Here is a 21,923-nt window from a genome sequence, read left to right on the forward strand (position 1 = left end):
TTTATAAATATATGTAGAGGTTGAACTTCAACATAAGAAAATAAATTATACATGTAGCAAGTAATCTACCATCTCCCCGGTGGCTGATCATGTTTAAGTGACACTTGTCTGTTTGATTGCAGCGCTGGTCAGACTTTTTGGACCGTTATATGAATTCCGATTCTACCTCTCCTGAACTACGGGAACATCTAGCACAGAAACCTGTGTTCCTGCCTAGGTAAGGCTTGTCCAGTTACTAAACCATGAACCTTGCTCATAGCTATTTAACATTGAATCGGTGTAAATAATATTTAAGGGAAAGGGCCATGGGAGCTTCCAGCACAGAAGGAGGCCGTTTGGCTGGTCACGCCTGTTCTGGCTTTTTGGAAGATGAATAGTGCATAGTTTCGCGTTCCCATTTTTGTCCACAACCCAAATTCTTCATGCTCAAATTTATGTCCAACTCCCTTGAAAATTATTTATGAAATCAGCTTCCACAACTTGTTAGAAGTGTGGCCCATATCCCAACAACTTTCTTGACTGATAACATTTCTTCTCGTCTCCCTTCCAAATCTTTTGTTGATGAATTTAAATTTACAACCTTGTTGTCGACTCTATCGAAACTTCGCATCATCTTGAAAACTTCTGTTAAGTCCTTTGTTCCAAGGAGAACAGTCCAAACTTTTCCAACTTCAAAGTCCCTCCTCCCCGTTAATATTCTGTTAAACCTCCTCTATACCCTTTCAAAGGCCTTTTACCAAGAGATAGATGAAAGACGTCAGTTTCCAGTAACCTCCCTATCACCAGAGACAGTGAACACTTGGACAAGTGTGAGGTGATTAGAGAGAGAGTTGGGGTTATGAAGGGTAGGTCATACTTGAATAATGTAGTTGAATTTTTTTCAGATGGTCGCTGATGAAACGTACAGGGAAATGCTACAGATCTTGTTTCTGTGGACTTCAGGAAAACAATTTGATAAGATTCTGCACATTAGATTAACAAAAATTAGTATGTGTGAAATTGGAGATAATCTTGGGAAATGGATTGGATAATTGGTTGTTATGGAATAAGGGAATTTTCTTGATTGGCAGAATGTGACATGTAGTTCTTTGGGGATTTGTTCTCAAGCTTCAATTTTTCACCACGCATTTAGGGCCAGCACGGTGGCACAGTGGTTAGCACTGCTGCCTCAAAGCGCCAGGGACCCAGGTTCAAATCCGGCCTTGGATGACTGTGTGCAGTTTGCACATTCTCCCCGTGTCTACGTGGGTTTCCTCCGGGTGCTCCGGTTTCCTCCCACAGTCCAAAGATGTGCGGGTTAGGTGGATTGGCCGTGCTAAATTGACCCTTAGTGTCCCAAGATGTGTGGGTTTGGGGATTAGGGGACAGCATGGTGGCACAGTAACTTAATTGCGGTGTTAATGTAAGCTTACTTGTGACACTAATAAATAAACTTTCAAAAACTTTAGCTGGGTAAATACACAGGGTTACAAGGAGGGGGCCTGGGTAAGATGCTCTGTTGTAGAGTCAATATAGACTCAAATAGCCTCCTCCTGCACTGTAGGGATTCTATATATAAATGAGTGGATAGAGAGTTGTATATTCAGGTTTGCAAACAATAAGTTACAAGAAAGAACAAGTTTGAAAACGAGAGTGAGAGGGCAGCACGGTAGCACAGTGGTTAGCACTACTACCTCAGCTCCAGAGACCTGGGTTTGATTCCTGGCTTGGGTCACTGCCTGTGTGGAGTTTGCACATTCTTCTCGTGTCTGCATGGGTTTACTCCTGGTCTCCAGTATGGGTTAGGTTGATTAGCCATGGTAAATTGCCCCTTAGTGTTATGGGGACTAGCGGGGTAAATACGTGGGGCTATGGGGATAGGGCCTGGGTGGGATTGTGGTCGGTGCAGACTCGATGGGCCGAATGGCCTCCTTCTGCACTGTAAGAATTCTAATTCTAAGAAGCTACAAAGGGACACAAACAGATTGAATGGAGGGCAAACTATAGCAGATAAAGTTCAATGTGGAGAAATTAGAGTTATTCAGAAAGGTAAATCAGAATATTTTCTTAATGGCAAGAGACTAGAAACTGGAGCGGCAAAGTGTTGTGTGTCCAGGCACACACATTACTAAAAACCAGTGTGCAAGTGCAAATGGCAATGAAAGTGGCTAAGGGAATGTTATTTCAAGGTCTCTTGCAAAAAAAGGGAAAAATAAATTACCCCTCAATTATGCAGTGTTGGTAAGAACCCATTTGGTGTAAAGTTAAGTTGGTTTATTAGTGTCACAAGTAGGCTTACATTAACACTGCAATGAAATTACTGTGAAAATCCCCGAGGCACCACACTCCTACACCTGTTCGGGTACACTGAGGGAGAATTTTTAGGCCAATGCACCTAACCAGCACGTCTTTTGGACTGTGGGAGGAAACCCACACAGATACGGGGAGAACCTGCAAACTCCACAGACACAGTGACCCAAGCCAGGAATCAAACCTGGGTCCCTGGTGCTGAGAGGCAGCAGTGCTAACCACTGTGCCGCCCTATTGTGTTCAGTTCTGATCACTGTATCTCAGGAAGGATATATTGGTCTTGGAGGAAAACCCCAGGAAAACCCACATTTATCGAAATGAAACAGCAGTTTAACCATGAAGATAGAGGATTGAAACTTGGATTCGAGTATTGGGTATTCCATATTGGAAAGCAAAGGTTATGGAAATGTGGAATTCACTCCCCTAAGAGGCTGTGATTGCTGGGTCAATTGAGATTTGCAAGACGCAAGACAGAGATGGGAGTGTCATAGAATCCCATTGAGTCTGCACTGACAACAACCCAGGCTCTACCCCTGTAACCCCATGTATTTACCCTAGCTAGCCCCCTGACACTAAGGGTCAATTTAGCATGGCCAATCCACCTAACCCGCACACCTTTGGACTGTGGGAGGAAACTGGAGCACCCGGAGGAAACCCACGCAGACACGAGGAGAATGTGCAGACTCCACACAGACAGTGACCCGAGGCCGGAATTGAACCCAGGTCCCTGGGACTGTGAGGCAGCAGTGCTAACCACTGTGCTGCCCCATAAACTATGAAAGTATTAAGGTATATGGAGCAAACGTGAGTAAACAGAGTTGAGTTCCGTAATCTAATTGAATGATGGAACAGGCCCAAGGGAAAAGTGAGACCAAAGTTTGAATCTATTAATTATTTGCCCACACTAGTTTAAAAATGCACCCTTTTCATGAGTTCATTGAACAAATTATCATGGACAAATATCTTACACTGACCGCACGTCATTATGGGGTAATAGGAGAAATACTTGAGAGGTGAGAGGCTGCACACTTTGTCCACATTCATTTAACCACAATCATCACAAGGTAATCATTGGGCAACACTATAATTTCTAAGACTCTTACACGCCGTAACCTTGCCCATATTGTTCAATGTTCCTACCACAGCATCCTGTGGCTGCTCTTAGAGACTGAATCCAACTTGTAGCCCTTCCTAAGAAATTTATCACCTGCAGAACCAATTATTTATTTCTTGCAGTAATAAGATTTAAGATAAGTCCATTTCTGGACAATATCCTTAAATAAGGTGTGGATTAATTCATGGATCATGAAAAATAATTGTATTTATATAGTGCTTTTCATGATCACTGGATATCTCAAAAGCGATTTCCACCCAATCAAATACTTTTATTTAAATTATTTAGTACTGTTGTACTATAGGAAACGTGGCAGCCAAATATGGGTGACATGATTATCACGGTGGTTATCACTGCTGCCTCACAGCGCCAGGGACCTGGGTTCGATTCCCGGCTTGGGTCACTGTCTGTGTGGAGTCTGCACGTTCTCCCCGTGTCTGTGTGGGTTTCCTCCAGGTGCTCCCATTACCTCCCACACACCAAAGATGTGCGGTTAGGTTGATTGGCCATGCTAAATTGCCCCTTAGTGTCAAGGGGATTAGCAGGGTAAATATGTGGTGTTACAGGGATTGGGTCTGGGTAGGACCTGTTGTGTGTGGTTTTTGCTACCAAATAAGGTGTGGCTTTTGCTACCAAATAAACCTGTTGGACTTTAACCTGGTGTTGTTAAACTTCTTACTAGGACCTGTTGGTGCAGGCTTGATAGGACAAATGGCCTTCTTCTGCATTGTAGGAATTCTATGATTCAATGTGCACAGCGGGCTCCCATAAACAGCAATGTGATAATGATCTAATAATCTGTTTTGTTAATTTGAGGGATAATTATTTTCCAGGATACTAGAAATAACTCCCCTACTCTTAGAGTTATAGAGCAATACAGCACAGAAACAGGCCCTTTGGCCCAACCGGTCCATAGTGACCTATTTCTTCTTTGAAATAGTACCTTTGGGAACTTTTCCATTCATCTAGGCTTTTGGTTAAAGTAATATCTGAGACACTGTACCTGTATTAGTCTAGGACACCCTCAGTACTGCACCGGAGTGTCAACTACAATTTTAAGTCCTGGAGTGGGACCTGAACCTGGAACCTTGTGACTCAAATGATTATATTCCCAACTGAGCCACAACTGACACTCACCGTAGGAGCTAACAAGTTACAGCAAGTCCATCAAGTTCCACAAAATAAACTTCTTCAGGGTCTGTATGCAAAGCAGGTCCACCACATTGGACCTAAATGGCAAAGCACCAAATAACTGTAGTTCCTAATGCCGCAGTATTCCCTGTCCACTCTTTTGTCTTGGTTGAATTTCACATTGCTGGAATTCTTTTGGTGATGCAAACCAATTTTTCTTCATAAATATACATAATTTTAATCTTTTAGAGGGTGAATAAATACATGGAGCAGAAATTAGGCCCCTAAATGGGACTTGTCATTTGTCCTACTACTTTCAAACTTGGTACCACTCTCGCCTCTGTGTCAGAAGATGTTTGGGTCAATTCCCAGTGCAGGGACATGAGCACAAAATCTAGGCTGACATTTCATTGCAGTACCAAAGCAGTGCTGTACCGTCAGAGGTACAGTTTTCAGATGAGACATGAAACTTAATCATAGAATCCCTACGGTGCAGAAGGAGGCCATTCAGCCCATTGACCGCGCACCGACAACAGTCCCACCCAGACCCTATTGCCGTAACCCCCACACATTTACCTTGCTAATCCCCCTGACACTAAGGGGCAATTTAGCATGGCCAATCCATCTAACCTGTACATCTTTGGAGTGTGGCAGGAAACCGGAGCACCCGGAGGAAACCCACACAGACACGGGGAGAACATGCAAACTCCACACAGTCACCTGAGGCTGGAATTAAACCCGAGTCCCTGGCGCTGTGAGCCAGCAGTGCTAATCACTGAGCCGCCCTTAAGCCTCATTTGTCATCTCAGGTGGACATAAAAGATCGCATGTCGCTATTTAAAGAAGAGTAGGGGATTTATCTCTGGTATCCTGGCCAATATTTAACCCAGTAAGAAGTTTAACAACACCAGGTTAAAGTCCAACAGGTTTATTTGGTAGCAAAAGCCACACAAGCTTTCGAGGCTCTGAGCCCCTTCTTCAGGTGAGTGGGAATTCTGTTCACAAACAGAACTTATAAGACACAGACTCAATTTACATGAATAATGGTTGGAATGCGAATACTTACAACTAATCCAGTCTTTAAGAAACAAAACAATGGGAGTGGAGAGAGCATCAAGACAGGCTAAAAAGATGTGTATTGTCTCCAGACAAGACAGCCAGTGAAACTCTGCAGGTCCACGCAACTGTGGGAGTTACAAATAGTGTGACATAAATTCTGATTCTAGGATCGCATGATAAAGACTCAGGAGGAAAAAAGCAGAAATATTTATGTGAAATAGTGTGACATAAACCCAATATCCCGGTTGAGGCCGTCCTTGTGTGTGCGGAACCTGGCTATCAGTTTCTGCTCCGCGACTCTGCGCTGTCGTGTGTCGCGAAGGCCGCCTTGGAGAACGCTTACCCGAATATCAGAGGCCGAATGCCCGTGACCGCTGAAGTGCTCCCCAACAGGAAGAGAACAGTCTTGCCTGGTGATTGTCGAGCGGTGTTCATTCATCCGTTGTCGCAGCGTCTGCATAGTTTCCCCAATGTACCATGCCTCGGGACATCCTTTCTTGCAGCGTATCAGGTAGACAACGTTGGCCGAGTTGCAAGAGTATGTACCGTGTACCTGGTGGATGGTGTTCTCACGTGAGATGATGGCATCTGTGTCGATGATCCGGCACGTCTTGCAGAGGTTGCTGTGGCAGGGTTGTGTGGTGTCGTGGTCACTGTTCTCCTGAAGGCTGGGTAGTTTGCTGCGGACAATGGTCTGTTTGAGGTTGTGCGGTTGTTTGAAGGCAAGAAGTGGGGGTGTGGGGATGGCCTTGGCGAGATGTTCGTCTTCATCAATGACATGTTGAAGGCTCCGGAGGAGATGCCGTAGCTTCTCCGCTCCGGGGAAGTACTGGACAACGAAGGGTACTCTGTCCACTGTGTCCCGTGTTTGTCTTCTGAGGAGGTCGGTGCGGTTTTTCGCTGTGGCGCGTTGGAACTGTTGATCAATGAGTCTAGCGCCATATCCTGTTCTTATGAGGGCATCTTTCAGCGTCTGGAGGTGTCTGTTGCGATCCTCCTCATCCGAGCAGATCCTGTGTATTCGGAGGGCTTGTCCGTAGGGGATGGCTTCTTTAACGTGTTTAGGGTGGAAGCTGGAGAAGTGGAGCATCGTGAGGTTATCCGTGGGCTTGCGGTACAGTGAGGTGCTGAGGTGACCGTCCTTAATGGAGATGCGCGTGTCCAAGAATGCAACCGATTCCGGAGAGTAGTCTATGGTGAGCCTGATGGTGGGATGGAACTTGTTGATGTCATCATAGAGTTGTTTCAGTGATTGTTCACCATGAGTCCAAAGGAAGAAAATGTCATCGATGTATCTAGTGTATAGCACCGGTTGAAGGTCCCGTGCGGTGAAGAAGTCTTGTTCGAACCTGTGCATGAAGATGTTGGCATATTGAGGTGCAAATTTGGTCCCCATGGCTGTTCCGTGTGTCTGGATGAAGAACTGGTTGTTGAAGGTGAAGATATTGTGGTCCAGGATGAAGCGGATGAGATGTAAAATTGCATCTGGAAACTGGCAGTTGTTGGCGCTGAGCACTGAGGCCGTTGCAGCAATGCCATCGTCATGGGGGATGATGGCATTGCAGCAATGCCATCGTCATGGGGGACGATGGCATTGCTGCAACGGCCTCAGTGCTCAGCGCCAACAACTGCCAGTTTCCAGATGCAATTTTACATCTCATCCGCTTCATCCTGGACCACAATATCTTCACCTTCAACAACCAGTTCTTCATCCAGACACACGGAACAGCCATGGGGACCAAATTTGCACCTCAATATGCCAACATCTTCATGCACAGGTTCGAACAAGACTTCTTCACCGCACGGGACCTTCAACCGGTGCTATACACTAGATACATCGATGACATTTTCTTCCTTTGGACTCATGGTGAACAATCACTGAAACAACTCTATGATGACATCAACAAGTTCCATCCCACCATCAGGCTCACCATAGACTACTCTCCGGAATCGGTTGCATTCTTGGACACGCGCATCTCCATTAAGGACGGTCACCTCAGCACCTCACTGTACCGCAAGCCCACGGATAACCTCACGATGCTCCACTTCTCCAGCTTCCACCCTAAACACGTTAAAGAAGCCATCCCCTACGGACAAGCCCTCCGAATACACAGGATCTGCTCGGATGAGGAGGATCGCAACAGACACCTCCAGACGCTGAAAGATGCCCTCATAAGAACAGGATATGGCGCTAGACTCATTGATCAACAGTTCCAACGCGCCACAGCGAAAAACCGCACCGACCTCCTCAGAAGACAAACACGGGACACAGTGGACAGAGTACCCTTCGTTGTCCAGTACTTCCCCGGAGCGGAGAAGCTACGGCATCTCCTCCGGAGCCTTCAACATGTCATTGATGAAGACGAACATCTCGCCAAGGCCATCCCCACACCCCCACTTCTTGCCTTCAAACAACCGCACAACCTCAAACAGACCATTGTCCGCAGCAAACTACCCAGCCTTCAGGAGAACAGTGACCACGACACCACACAACCCTGCCACAGCAACCTCTGCAAGACGTGCCGGATCATCGACACAGATGCCATCATCTCACGTGAGAACACCATCCACCAGGTACACGGTACATACTCTTGCAACTCGGCCAACGTTGTCTACCTGATACGCTGCAAGAAAGGATGTCCCGAGGCATGGTACATTGGGGAAACTATGCAGACGCTGCGACAACGGATGAATGAACACCGCTCGACAATCACCAGGCAAGACTGTTCTCTTCCTGTTGGGGAGCACTTCAGCGGTCACGGGCATTCGGCCTCTGATATTCGGGTAAGCGTTCTCCAAGGCGGCCTTCGCGACACACGACAGCGCAGAGTCGCGGAGCAGAAACTGATAGCCAGGTTCCGCACACACAAGGACGGCCTCAACCGGGATATTGGGTTTATGTCACACTATTTCACATAAATATTTCTGCTTTTTTCCTCCTGAGTCTTTATCATGCGATCCTAGAATCAGAATTTATGTCACACTATTTGTAACTCCCACAGTTGCGTGGACCTGCAGAGTTTCACTGGCTGTCTTGTCTGGAGACAATACACATCTTTTTAGCCTGTCTTGATGCTCTCTCCACTCCCATTGTTTTGTTTCTTAAAGACTGGATTAGTTGTAAGTATTCGCATTCCAACCATTATTCATGTAAATTGAGTCTGTGTCTTATAAGTTCTGTTTGTGAACAGAATTCCCACTCACCTGAAGAAGGGGCTCAGAGCCTCGAAAGCTTGTGTGGCTTTTGCTACCAAATAAACCTGTTGGACTTTAACCTGGTGTTGTTAAACTTCTTACTGTGTTTACCCCAGTCCAACGCCGGCATCTCCACATCAATATTTAACCCTCAACCAACATTGACAAAACAGATTATCTAGTTACTATCACATTGCTGTTTGTGGGAGTTTGCTTATTTGCTGCCTGGTTTCCTATCTTAAAAAGAAAAAAGGGAGTCTTGCATTTATATAGCATTCACTGGACATCACAAAGCACTTTATAGCCAATGAAGGACTTTGCAGTACAGTCACTGCTGTAAAATAGGAAATTACAATAGTGACTGCACTTCAAAAGCATTTAATTGGCAATAAAACACTTCAGGGCTATGCTGAGGTTGTAAAAGGTGCTGTATAAATGCTAGTCTCTCTATTTCGCAGATCTTAGAATTATAGAATCCGTAGAGTGCAGAAGGGGGCCATTCAGCCCATCGAGCCTGCACCCACAACAATCCTGCCCAGACCCTATCCCCGTAATTATCCCCGTCACCCCACACACATTTACCCTGCTAATCCTCCTGACACTAAGAAGCAAGTTGGCATGGCCAATCCACCTAACCCGCACGTCTTTGGACATCATGGCTGTTGTGAATTGGTCATTTTACCCACATCATTGTGCGCACAATTTCTACTGAATTGATCTGTTGCGGAGCTTACTCGGTGTTGAAAACGTACCTGCCATTGGTACAGGACAGGTCAAGAACCCGTTGGTAGAAGACAGCTTCATCCTGCACCTGAGGTTTGAAACATATTATCCATATAATAACCAATATTTGCTAAGGGTGAAATGGTACACCATTAAAATATGGTGAGGGACAATAATCTTTTTGGTCATCTCATCATGTTTTTTGACAGTGTGATCAGTCAGGCACTCCCTTTACTGGTACAGCATTAAAGCATTTTTCATAGAAACCCTACAGTGCAGAAACAGGCCATTCAGCCCATCAAGTCTGCACCGACCACAATCCCACCCAGGCCCTACTCCCATATCCCTACACATTTACCCACTAATCCCTCTAACCTACGCATCTCAGGACTGTAAGGGGCAATTTTTAGCATGGCCAATCAACCTAACCCGTACATCTTTGGACTGCGGGAGGAAACCGGAGCACCCGGAGGAAACCCACGCAGACACGAGGAGAATGTGCAAACTCCACACAGACAGTGACCCGAGCTGGGAATCGAACCCGGGTCCCTGGAGCTGTGAAGCAGCAGTGCTAACCACTGTGCTACCGTGCCGCCTTTACTTCTCTTCACATTTTCTGCAGTCTCAAGAACTTTGAACACCCTGTGATTTATAAATCACCTTCAGTTCTCCAAAGGCAGGTCAAACCTGCAGCACCATAACTTCCACCATGGGTAGGGCAAGGAGCCATGTCCCGAATCCATCCCAACCAGAATTGGCATCAAGCCCCATGATGTTAGCACCAATCTGATCCCACATCAGCTATCCAGCCAACTGAGCCAACCAGCCCCCCCGCGTGGAGTTGTTGTGGTAACGTGTGTTGAGGTCCAGAGCTATGAATAGTGATGGTAGAAGCTCCGATTTTCTTTCCATTACGTGGCTGACCAGGAATCTCTCTCACTCTTACCACTTGCCATTGCTGTATGTTGGAAGGATTCAGTAAGAAGTCTCACAACACCAGGTTAAAGTCCAACACGTTTATTTGGTAGCAAATACCATAAGCTTTCGGAGCGCTGCTCCTTCGTCAGATGGAGTGAAGATGGAAGGATTCACAGGTTTATACTTCACCTGTTTGGCTATATAATGGACACATCTTCCTTGGTCATGAAGCTGTGGAGTGGGATATGAACCCAGAGCTTCTGGCTCAGAGACAGGGGGCGGGATTTTAGGGCCTCATTCATCCCGAAACCGTAAAATCCCACTCGAAGTCAACAGGCCTTCCCATTGTCCACCCCTTGTCCACTCCAATTCCCATGGCGAGCAGGGCGGTAAAATTCCAGCCAGAGATTCTTAACCACTGTGCCACAAGACCTCCCGATTGGTAAATAGAACCTATAAGTCAAAGGAAACTAAAAAGTATCTTCTTTCTCCACAGTTGAACATCACTGGTACAATCTCTTAGGCCAGGTTGCGCAGAGATTTTCTATTGCACTGTGCACTATTAAATGGTTGGATAATTTTGGTACAGTTCAAACTTAACAAGGTTTTTGTGGTGTATTTTATAAGCAAAGATGGAACAAGCATTAGATCATAAGATATAGGAGCGGAATTAGGCCACTCAGCCCATCGAGTCTGCTCCGCCATTCAATCATGGCTGATATTTTCCTCATCCCCATTCTCCTGCCTTTTCCCCATAACCCCTGATCCCCTTATTAATCAAGAACCTATCTATCTCTGTCTTAAAGACACTCAATGACCCGGCCTCCACAGCCTTCTGCGGCAAAGTGTTCCACAGATTCACCACTCTCTGGCTGAAGAAATTCCCCCTCATCTTTGTTTTAAAGGATCGTCCCTTGGTTGTGCCCTCTGGTTCTAGTTTTAACAATTAACAAAGTTTCCTCTAAGCTGCATAACTATGCGGCAACCTAGAGGTTCCAGTGCAAGCCAAGAACAGATCAACCCCATTTATGTTACAGGCATGTGTGACAAAGTAAAACGAATTTAAAGGGTGTGCGCACTTAAATAAGTTTTTAATTCTTTCACAAGATGTGGGCATCGTTGGCAAGGCCAGCGTATATTGCCCATCACTAATTGCTGTGGGGAAGATGGTGGTGAGCCACCATCTTGAACTGCTACAGCCCATGATGTGGGTACACCCACGGGAAGTTCCAGCAATTTGACTTGGGTACAATGAAAGTACGGCAGTGTAATTCCAAGTCAGGCATAGAGTGCAACTTGCAGCCAGTGGTGTTCCCATGCATCTGCCGCCCTTGGACTTCTAGGTAGCAGAGGTTGTGGGTTTGGAAGGTGCTGTCAAAGGAGACTTGGTGAGTTGCTGAAGTGTATTTTGTCTGTGTACACTGCTTTAACTCTGCATTGCTGGTGGAGAGAGTGAATGTTTAAGATGGTAGATGGGGTGCCAATCAAGCAGGGCTGCTTTGCCCTGGATAGTGTCCAGCTTCATGAGTGTTGTTGGAGCTATGCTTATCCAGGCAAGTGGGGAGTAGTCCATCACATCTGACTTGTGCCTTAGAGATGGTGGATAGGGGATTCAGGAGTTGAGTTTTTTTAATGCCTAAATGCAGAAGAGGCTATCCGGCCCTTCGAGTCTGCACCGACTTTCTGACAGAGTATCTCACCCAGGCCCCCTCCTTGTAACCCCACACATTTACCCCACTAATCCCCCTAAACTACACATTTTGGGACACTAACGGACAATTTAATTTAGCATGGCCAATCCACCTAACCTGCACATCTTTGGACTGTGGGAGGAAACCGGAATGGCCCTTCTCTGTGCTGTAAGATTCTGTCATTGTAATGGTCAGCTTTGGAAAGTTGTTGCAATGTTTTCTGAACAGTAATTTGACAGCCGCAAACTTGTGCTTGATTTCAATACAGTATGTACCACCCAATACACACACACACGCACTGACTTTCAAACTTACTGCCCATCAGTGCATTTGTACAGTTTGGTCAGCATTGTTCAAGTCTCATTTTCCCTCCAAAAAGTGTGAATCTGAAGCTCTACCAGGATTGCTATTTGAAAACAAAACTAAACATGATGAGGGATGTCCTTCAGGGAAGGAAATGTGCCATCCTTACCTGGTCTGGCCTACATACAACTCCAGAGCTGCAGCAATGTGGTTGACTCTTAACTGCCCGCCAATGGATGGGCAATAAATGCTGGCCCAGCCAGCGACGCCCATGTCCCACGAAAAGGGGTTATTAGGGAGAATGGGAGTGACACTGAAAGTGAGGTGGGGGGGGGGGGGGGGGGGACAATTAATGCCTGTCTTTTCACAGGTCTTGCATATTTCCTGTAGATTACTCCCCCCAGCTCCCACACACACACACATTTTGTTTCACCACACTCCACTGGGTCTCTGATCTGTATGTTCCCTTTTCTTTAAGGAATCTGCGTCGAATTCGCAAGTGCCAACGGGGTCGGGAACAGCAGGAAAAGGAAGGGAAGGAATGCAGCAATAAGAAATCTATAGAGAATGCAGAAAATTACGATAAAGCGCAGTGTAATTTTAAACTCAACTCCTACAAGATGGTGTACGTCTTCAAATCCGAAGACTACATGTACAGGAGAACTGCGCTGCTACGGGCTCGCCAGGTCAGTATACTGTTTGCAATCGCTTGTGTCGAGGTTATAAAATGCAAAATACTGTGGATGGATGCTGGGAATCTGACAGAACAGAAAATGCTGATAAACACTCGCAAGTCAGAGAAACGTAGAGTTAATATTTCAGCTTGATGACTTTTCACCAGAAAGGTTCTGAGCTGAAACCCTAAGTTTCTCTCTGCACAGATGCGGTGTTTCCAACACTCCCTGTATATATCGATGAGCATCATTGGATTGGTTCTGTTAAAGAGGGATTTGCACAAAGTCAAGAAAGAATGCCTCTTGAACAACGCAGTACAGGAACAGGCCCTTCGGCCCCTCCAAGCCTGTGCTGATCATGATGCCTGCCTGAACTAAAACCGTATGCACTTACGGAGTCCGTATCCTTCCATTCCCATCCTGTTCATGTATTTGTCTAGTTGCCCCTTAAATGCCGCTATCGTACCTGCTCCCACCACCTCCCCAGGACAGCGCGTTCCAGACGTTCACCATCCTCTGTGTAAAAAAAAACTTGCCTCGCACATCTCCTCTAAACCTTTCCCCATGCACCTTTCCCTAAACATAGAAACATAGAAAACTACAGCACAAAAACAGGCCCTTCGGCCCCACAAGTTGTGCCGAACATATCCCTACCTTCTAGCCCTACCTATAACCCTCCATCCTATTAAGTCCCATGTACTCATCCAGGAGTCTCTTAAAAGACCCTATTGAGTTTGCCTCCATCCATAGGTTTAAACCCCATAGGTTTAAAAAGAATTACATTGTATGTGTTTGTGTGTGTGTGTGTGTGAGGGGGTATGAAAGAGAATACTTGTATGTTTTGTTCAGACCCTTTGTATAATTAATCTATAGGGATTGAGACAGTGTTATTACTCGCCATATACTTTTTAATGGTTTCTCATGGCAACACTTTGAATTTTTCTCATTGATACTGAAGGTAAAAAATCTTTTTTACTTTGAGTAGTTTGGCTATAATTGGGTGAATATGACAGAACATAAATGATATGTACAGCCATCAGCAAGAAATACTTAGTAAACCTTTAAAAAACAGAAGACAGGTTAATAAAACCTGTACAATCTTCAGGATGGTGGCAAAGCCCTTTGATGAAGTTACAGCTGCTTAATGTAAAGGACACTGTACACACTTGTCTCTACTCAGGATATATTCTGTAGACAAAGCTCTGCCGTAAGGCATTATTTCTAATTAAATTTAGTTTGCTTTAGAACTTGCTTTGTCTTTTCAGTGTTGATTTTGGATGCTCCTGGCCCTCAGTTCCTTCCTTGTTAAATTTGCAATGTATACTTCGAAAATCAACTCCATCCTTGTCTAAACAAAAGCAAACCCAGATACTGTCTGACTGGCTGAGTGTTTTCCAACATCTTTGCCGGAATTCTACCGTCCCGCCCATCATGGAATCGGAGCGGGCGAGGGGCGCACAGCAGAAATGTCCATTGACCTCGGGTGGGAATTTCCGGTCTCGCTCGACCAAGACCATAAAATCCCGCCCCTTGTGTTTTTATTTCAAGTTTAAACACTTCTACATGCTTCATTACCCCTTCTTCCCCCACACGTAATCTCTATCTCTCTTCTAAACCCAGTGCTTTTATCTCTACTGATTTAATTTCGCTTTTATTTTATTTTTAGCAAAAAACTATTTCTATGTTTAATTTGCAGCAGCTAACGATAGTTAGGGTGGCACAGTGGCTAGCACTGCTGCCTCACAGCGCCAAGGACCCGGGTTCACTTCCCGGCTTGGGTCACTGTCTGTGTGGAGTCTGCACGTTCTCCCATATCTGTGTGGGTTTCCTCCGGGTGCTCCGGTTTCCTCCCACACTCCGAAACACGTGCTGGTTAGGTGTATTGGCCGTGCTAAATTCTCCCTCAGTGTACCCGAACAGTCGCCGGAGTGTGGCGACTAGGGGATTTTCACAGTAACTTCATTGCAGTGTTAATGTAAGCCTGCTTGTGACATTAATAAATAAACTAAACTACCAATCGATCGGTGGGATGCTTTGTCCTGGATGGTGTCGAGTTTCTTGAGTGTTGTTGGAACCGCACTCATCCAGGCAAGTGGAGAATATTCCATCACACTCTTTGTCTTGTAGATGGTGGACAGGCTTTGAGGGGTCATTAAAATTAGCGCATGTGACTAAAAGAGTGTCTCCATAACCATGCCTGTGTTCATCAATTATTAGACAACACTGGGCTAATTTGAAAGCAGGTTTTTTTAAACTAACAACAGACATTTTAACAAGTTAGGGTGGCACAGCGGCACAGTAGTTAGCATAGAATCATAGAAATAGAAACGCTACAGTGCAGAAGGAGGCCATTCGGCCCATCGAGTCTGCGCCGACCACAATCCCACCCAGGCCCTACCCCCACATCCCTACATATTTACCCGCTAATCCCTCTAACCTATGCATCTCAGGACTCTAAGGGGCAATTTTTAGCATGGCCAATCAACCTAACCCGCACGTCTTTGGACTGTGGGAGGAAACCGGAGCACCCGGAGGAAACCCACGCAGACACGAGGAGAATGTGCAAACTCCACACAGACAGTGACCCAAGCCGGGAATCGAACCCAGGTCCCTGGAGCTGTGAAGCAGCAGTGCTAACCACTGTGCCACCCGGTACGGTAGCACAGCTGCCTGTGCACTGCTGCCTCACAGCGCCAGGGACCCAGGTTCGATCCCTGGTTTGGGTCACCGTCTGTGCGGAGTCTGCACGCTTTCCCTGTGTCTGTGTGGGTTTCCTCCGGGTGCTCTGGTTTCCTCCCACAGTCCGAAAGACATGCTGGTCAGGTGCATTGGCCGTGCTAAATTCTCCCTCAGTGTACCCGAACAGGCGCCGGAGTGTAGCGACTAAGGGATTTTCACAGTAACTTCATTGCGGTGTTAATGTGAGCCTACTTGTGACACGAATAAATAAACTTTAAACTAGTCGCTGTTTATCTGGAGTTCCATGCCGCTTTTGAAAAATGGAGCCACATCAAAAAGCATGACAATGATTTCTGTGGAGCTGGGTTTGAGTTTTCTAAAGTCCCAAAGTTTTCAATTCAATGAGAATAAATTGTTGCAGTAAAAAAGGAGACAGATTTTCAGTATTTTTTAGTTACTAAGCGTCACTGCCATCTAGCAGCAGACTCACGATACTGCACTGACTTAATTTTTTTCCCCCACTGATTGTTAAATTTGTCCTTGCGATGGAGTCTACTTGTAAAAAGTATACAAAATCTGGACTGAGGATTAAGTAGTATTTTTAATGTCTCAATAATCATTCCCTTTCGTAATAGGTTTTTATGCATCTTTCTCTGCTGGAAAGCAATTGTTAAATATTTTTCTGAGCGTCTGTTTCATAAAGAACATAAGAAATTGGAGCAGGAAAGGGCCATTTAGTCTTTGCGGCCTGCTCTGTTATTCAGTAAGATTATGGTTGATCTTCCTGCTCTATTCTACCTACCTTAAATAGTTAAAAATCCACCCAGCTCTATCTTGAAGACTGAGGTAGAATAGGATCCCTACAGTGCAGAAAGAGGCCATTCAGCCCATCAAGATTGCACTGACAACTATCCCACCCAGGCCCTATCCCCATAACCCCATGTTTACACTACCAATCTCCCTGTCACTAAGGAGCGATTTAGCATGGCCGAGCCACCTAACCTGCACATCTTTCGGACTGAGAGGGGAAACCGAGCACCCGGAGGAAACCCACGCAGACACGGGGAGAATGTGCAAACGCCATACAGACAATCACCCAAAGCTGGAATTGAACGCGGGTTCCTGGAGCTGTGAGGCAGCAGTGCTAACCACTGTGCCACTGTGATGAAGAGAAAATTCCTCACTCAAAAATTGGCCGAACCCTTGTTTTGAGACCATGAGTCCATCCCTTCACCTACATCTTGTCTGATTTTCTTTGTCTGATGAAGGGTCATCCAGGTTCGAAACGTTGGCTGTATTCTCTCTACAGATGCTGTCAGACCTGCTGAGATTTTCCAGCATTTTCTGGGGGGGGGTTTTTTTTCAGATTCCAGCATCCGCAGTATTTTGCCTTTATCTTATTGTTGAATTTGATTGGTATGATTGATGGCTCTCATTGTTTCTCTCTTCGGATTTAGTCTCACGAGCGGGTCAGCACACGGTTACACCAGCGGTTTCAGGCTTGGGTGGATAAATGGAGCAAGGAGCACGTGACTCGCGAAATGGCCACCGAAACCGGCAAGTGGCTAATGGGAGAGGGATTGGAGGGCATGGTGCCTTGCTCAACCACCTGTGAGACGGAGACAGTGCACTTCATGAAAATCAACAAATACAGGGTGAAATACAGTGCTTTATTCAAGGGGCCATGACCAACTTGCACAGCAGGTCCTACCCCCTTGCGCAATGTGCCCACGTTGTGGCATCTCATCCAATGCCATACACCAGCTCTCTCTCCCCACACACAAAAAAAAAACACTGCTATGTTTTTGTAAATACTGTGTACATATTGTCAACAGACATTTTTTTTAAAAAAGAACCAATCTGCATCAATGTGCTAGCATTATCTACTAGCTTATTGTGTATCATAGTATGAGGTGGCTTGAAGTTAGTTAATATGGAACAATGAGGCACCATTATTAAAAAGTTTTTACCAAAGGGATTTCAGAGTAATTGTAGCTTTCTTTGTGTGTGGATTTCTGTTAGTGAAAAGATATTTCATTATGTACAGAACACTTGTATCATTAAAGTGTCCCCTGTGCAGTATGCCATTACATAGTACATTTTGGCCTTTTTGTTTTTAAGTTTTAATTCAAGTTTGCTCGTCTAATAACAACTGGACCAAACTTCATGGCAGACATCATTGGAACTGTCCAATCACCTTTTTTCTTTCGTTATGGAAACATTGAACTCTGGGTTTCTGAGGGTAATTTACCTGTGACCTGTTTTTTTAAATCTGCCTTTAGTCTTCCAAACACAATTTGCTTCCTGTTGGAAGTCTGGTAGACTGCTGGTTTCAGTTTTATGCAGTATTTGACCCTATTGATTAGTAGCTTCAGGTATTAAGAGATGTTAATGAGCAAGTGGTTGACTGACTGTGAGAGCGCTCTCTCTCTCTCTCTCTCTCTTACTAATATGGCAGCTGTCCATTCAGGTTATCTTCACCCTCCTTTTCGATGGTTTCTCCAGAAGTGCATCGGCGATTTATTAATACGGTCACGTTTTGACGCTGTCCCAACAATTTTCCCGCTGCTTTACTGCAAAAGTGCTTTCCACGGGTTTGGTCATTTTATTTTGGGACGTTTTATAAAGCAGCTCGATTCTAGCATTTAAAATCTGTTGTGAATACAAAGAGACGCTGTTGGAAGACGGTGGGACGCTTGTTTAAAAAAGAGCGGGTCACACACAAAAAAAAAAGCTTGGAAAGATTTTCTGCGAACCTTCACTTTGTTTGGCTAGAATATTCACTGCTGTCTGTTGTACATCGGAAGTGCTCAGGGCTGTCTGAAGCGCAAGACTGTTAATTATAATGCCTTTGAAATCTGTTTTTATACATTTAACAACACTTGCCCATCTGCCGTATTGTTTTACAGCTCAAGCTGGGGTTTTTTTTCATTCGTTGAAAGGTGATTTTTTTTATGTTTCAACGATTCCCATTTTTAATTTTGATGAGTCTGAACAGTACACGTCACGGGTTTCATTTCATAACTTGATGTTCCAACCCATTCGAGCCTTGTCACAGCCCTCTCTGCTGACCACGGAATCCAATATTCTGCCTTTTTTTGTTGACAACGAGCAGACTGGTAATCCGGGCTTTCCCTGGTCCGTGAAAAAACTTCCGTTTTATAAATTTCTATGTAAATTAGTTAAATTATCTTCATTCCCTGCTTCCCCCACCCCACCCCCTTTTCTCTGGCTTTTTTCTAACGTCCACTGATCCAGGTTGCCCACCTTTTTTTTTCCCCCTCCCAAGGCTGAGCTGGTGGGGGGCGGGGAGTGGTTTTGCTGAGCCTTCAGAAGAACTAATCTAATTGAGGCAAGGTTTGACTAATGGCAGCTGGAAGTTCTTGTAATTTAAGCTTTTTTTAAAAAAAAACTCATCCACCCGACTGTCGGCATTAACCTCCAGATTGTCCAGTTAACATAACTGCTTCTGTTCAGATAGCCACTGTGCTCATCAATATCGTGATCAGACACTGTCGGAGACTGATTTGTACAGTTTGCCCCTGCGTCCTCTCTTTTTTCACTTTGTAAAGAATAAGAGGCAGGGCTTTTAAGCCAGCTTGTACAATGCATATATATTGCTTTTTGTATTCTGTACTGTGATCTATGGCCACCCACGTGTGATTTCTATACAGAAGTTGTAAACTTGACTTGTAGTTCAGTATTTCCCATTAAAATATCGCCAGGGCTGAAATCTGGCTGTCTTGTGTGAAGTGTATTTGTTTTCATTAATCCCCTTTTTGGCTTGTTACTTGATTTGATTTATTATTGTCACATGTATTAGTATACAGTGTAAAGTATTGTTTCTTGCGCGCTATACAGACAAACCATGCCCGTTCATAGAGAAGGAAAGGAGATGGTGCAGAGTGTAGTGTTACAGTCATAGCTAGAGTGTAGAGAAAGATCAACTTAGTGCGAGGTAGGTCCATTCAAAAGACTGATGGCAAAGCAGAGAAGAGCATTGTTAGAGTTTTTAAAAGTTAGAATACAGTTTTAGAAGCGTAGAACAAGAGTAAAAGATAGAATTAGAAGGTATTCTGGGCACAGCTCGCAAGAAGGGGCGGCACGGTAGCACAGTGGTTAGCACTGCTGCTTCACAGCTCCAAGGACCTGGGTTCGATTCCCGGCTTGGGTCACTGTCTGTGTGGAGTTTGCACATTCTCCCCGTGTCTGCGTGGGTTTCCTCCAGGTGCTCCGGTTTCCTCCCACAGTCGAAAGATGTGTGGGTTAGGTTGATTGGCTATGCTAAAATTGCCATTAGTGTCCTGGGATGCGTAGGTTAGAGGGATTAGTGGGTAAATATGTAGGGATATGGGGATGGGGCCTGGGTGGGATTGTGGTCGGTGCAGACTCGATGGGCTGAATGGCCTATTTCTGTGCTGTAGGGTTTCTAAGATTTCTAAGAAGTCACCTTGCTCCAGTGCCATCTTGAAAAAAATCTAATTTATGTAATTTAAAAAAAATCTGTAATAAATTACATTTGTTTTTAAAGATCTGTGAGTATAAGTTGTTCTTGTGCTATCCTTCTCTCTGGTATTGAAGTAGAATCCCTACAGTACAGGAAGAGGCCATTTGGCCCATCGAGTCTACCGACCACAATCCCACCCAGGCCCTACTCCTGTAACCCCACAGACTTACCCTGCTAATCACCCTGACACTAAGGGGCAATTTAGCACAGCCAATCAACCTAACCCACACATTTTTCGGACTGTGGGAGGAAACCCAGAGCACCCAGAAGAAACCCATGCAGACGTGGGGAGAAAGCGCAAATTCCACACAGACAGTGACCCAAGGCTGGGATTCAACCTGGGTCCCTGGTGCTGTGAGGCAGCAGCACTAACCACTGTGCCTCTGTGCGGCCCACGTAGGTACATACCGGATAGATAGTTACTTACCGTACCTATCAGGTAGGTAGTTAATAGCTGAATTGCCCGAATTTTAAAACACTTTTTAAAAAATGTAGACAGATCCTAGTTCCATCCTTGTTTGTTCAATAGCCAGTGTATGTGCAAAATATTGGTAACTACAGGTTCAATATTAAAGCTACATAATTGCATGGTGGCACAGTGGTTAGCACTGTTGCCTCAGGGTCTCTTGCCTCAGGGTGCCAGGGATCCGGGTTTAATTCCCGGCTTGGGTCATTGTCTGTGTGGAGTTTGCACGTTCTCCCCGTGTCTGCGTGGGTTTCCTCCAGGTGCTCTGGTTTCCTCCCACAGCCTGAAAGACGTGCTGGTTAGGTGCATTGGCTATGCTAAATTCTCCCTCCGTGTACCCGAACAGACACCGGAGTGTGGCAACTAGGGGATCTTCACAGTAACTTTATTGCAGTGTTAACGTAAGCCTACTTGTGACACTAAGAAAGAAACTCGAACAACAATTGTAAAATAGTGGGGGGAATGAGGAGGAAAACAAGTTAGCACCAATTTTGATTCAAGTAATGTCGCAACACTGCCTCCTGCCTTGGGATCTCTCCAGTTACGTAATTAAACAATCATTTGGGCCTCTAAAGAAGAAGCTAAGTGGGTGAGTAAACACTTGATGTCCTTTCATTGATAATGCACCGATAACAGTATGTGGGTGAACCTACAGCACATGGACTGCTGGGGTTCAAGAAGATGGCTCACCATCATCTTCTCAAGGGCAATCGAGAATGGACAATAAAAATGTGCCAGTGTCACCCACATCCTATGAAACAATTACAAAATAGGACTGAGGCATGTGTTTATAGGTTTAGCTGTTGGTGCTTTGTTTGATCCGCATATCCAGATATTTGTACCTTCTGCAAAATTGTCAAGTTATAGATGTCAGGGCAAGTTGCTAATGCAGTTAAAAAAACATGTGATCTTTGGCTTTGTAAAATATAGTCGTTCTGCTTCAGGTACCATGCCCTAAGAGGGCGTTGGCAACCTTGGACTTCCATTGGGTTGGTCTATGATTATGCTTGGTAAAATGGTTTGCCGTTCCCTTCTGCGGTATGGTTGACCAGGAAGCTTTCCTGCTCTAGTTGCCTGTCATTTGGTGTACTGGAAGGATTTACACACTGAAAATCAACCTGTTGGGTCACGTAATGAGCACGCCCTGCGGGGCCATCAAGACCTGAAATGTAGA

General features: G+C 45.2%; 1 protein-coding gene across 2 annotated transcripts in view; it reads left to right on the forward strand.

Moving 5' to 3' along the window:
• The window catches only part of sin3aa (SIN3 transcription regulator family member Aa), a 140,719-nt gene extending 121,206 nt beyond the window's left edge, over window positions 1-19,513 (forward strand). For both annotated transcript variants that reach the window (XM_078200169.1, XM_078200170.1), the window contains exons 19-21: window positions 123-217; window positions 12,902-13,109; window positions 17,234-19,513. In XM_078200169.1, coding sequence (XP_078056295.1) covers window positions 123-217; window positions 12,902-13,109; window positions 17,234-17,464 — 534 coding nt within the window. In that variant the 3' untranslated portion in view covers window positions 17,465-19,513. The remainder of the gene's footprint in view (window positions 1-122; window positions 218-12,901; window positions 13,110-17,233) is intronic.
• The last annotated feature ends 2,410 nt before the right edge of the window (window positions 19,514-21,923 follow it).

The sequence above is a fragment of the Mustelus asterias genome, chromosome 29, assembly GCF_964213995.1.
Source record: "Mustelus asterias chromosome 29, sMusAst1.hap1.1, whole genome shotgun sequence".
Taxonomy (NCBI): Eukaryota; Metazoa; Chordata; class Chondrichthyes; order Carcharhiniformes; family Triakidae; genus Mustelus; species Mustelus asterias.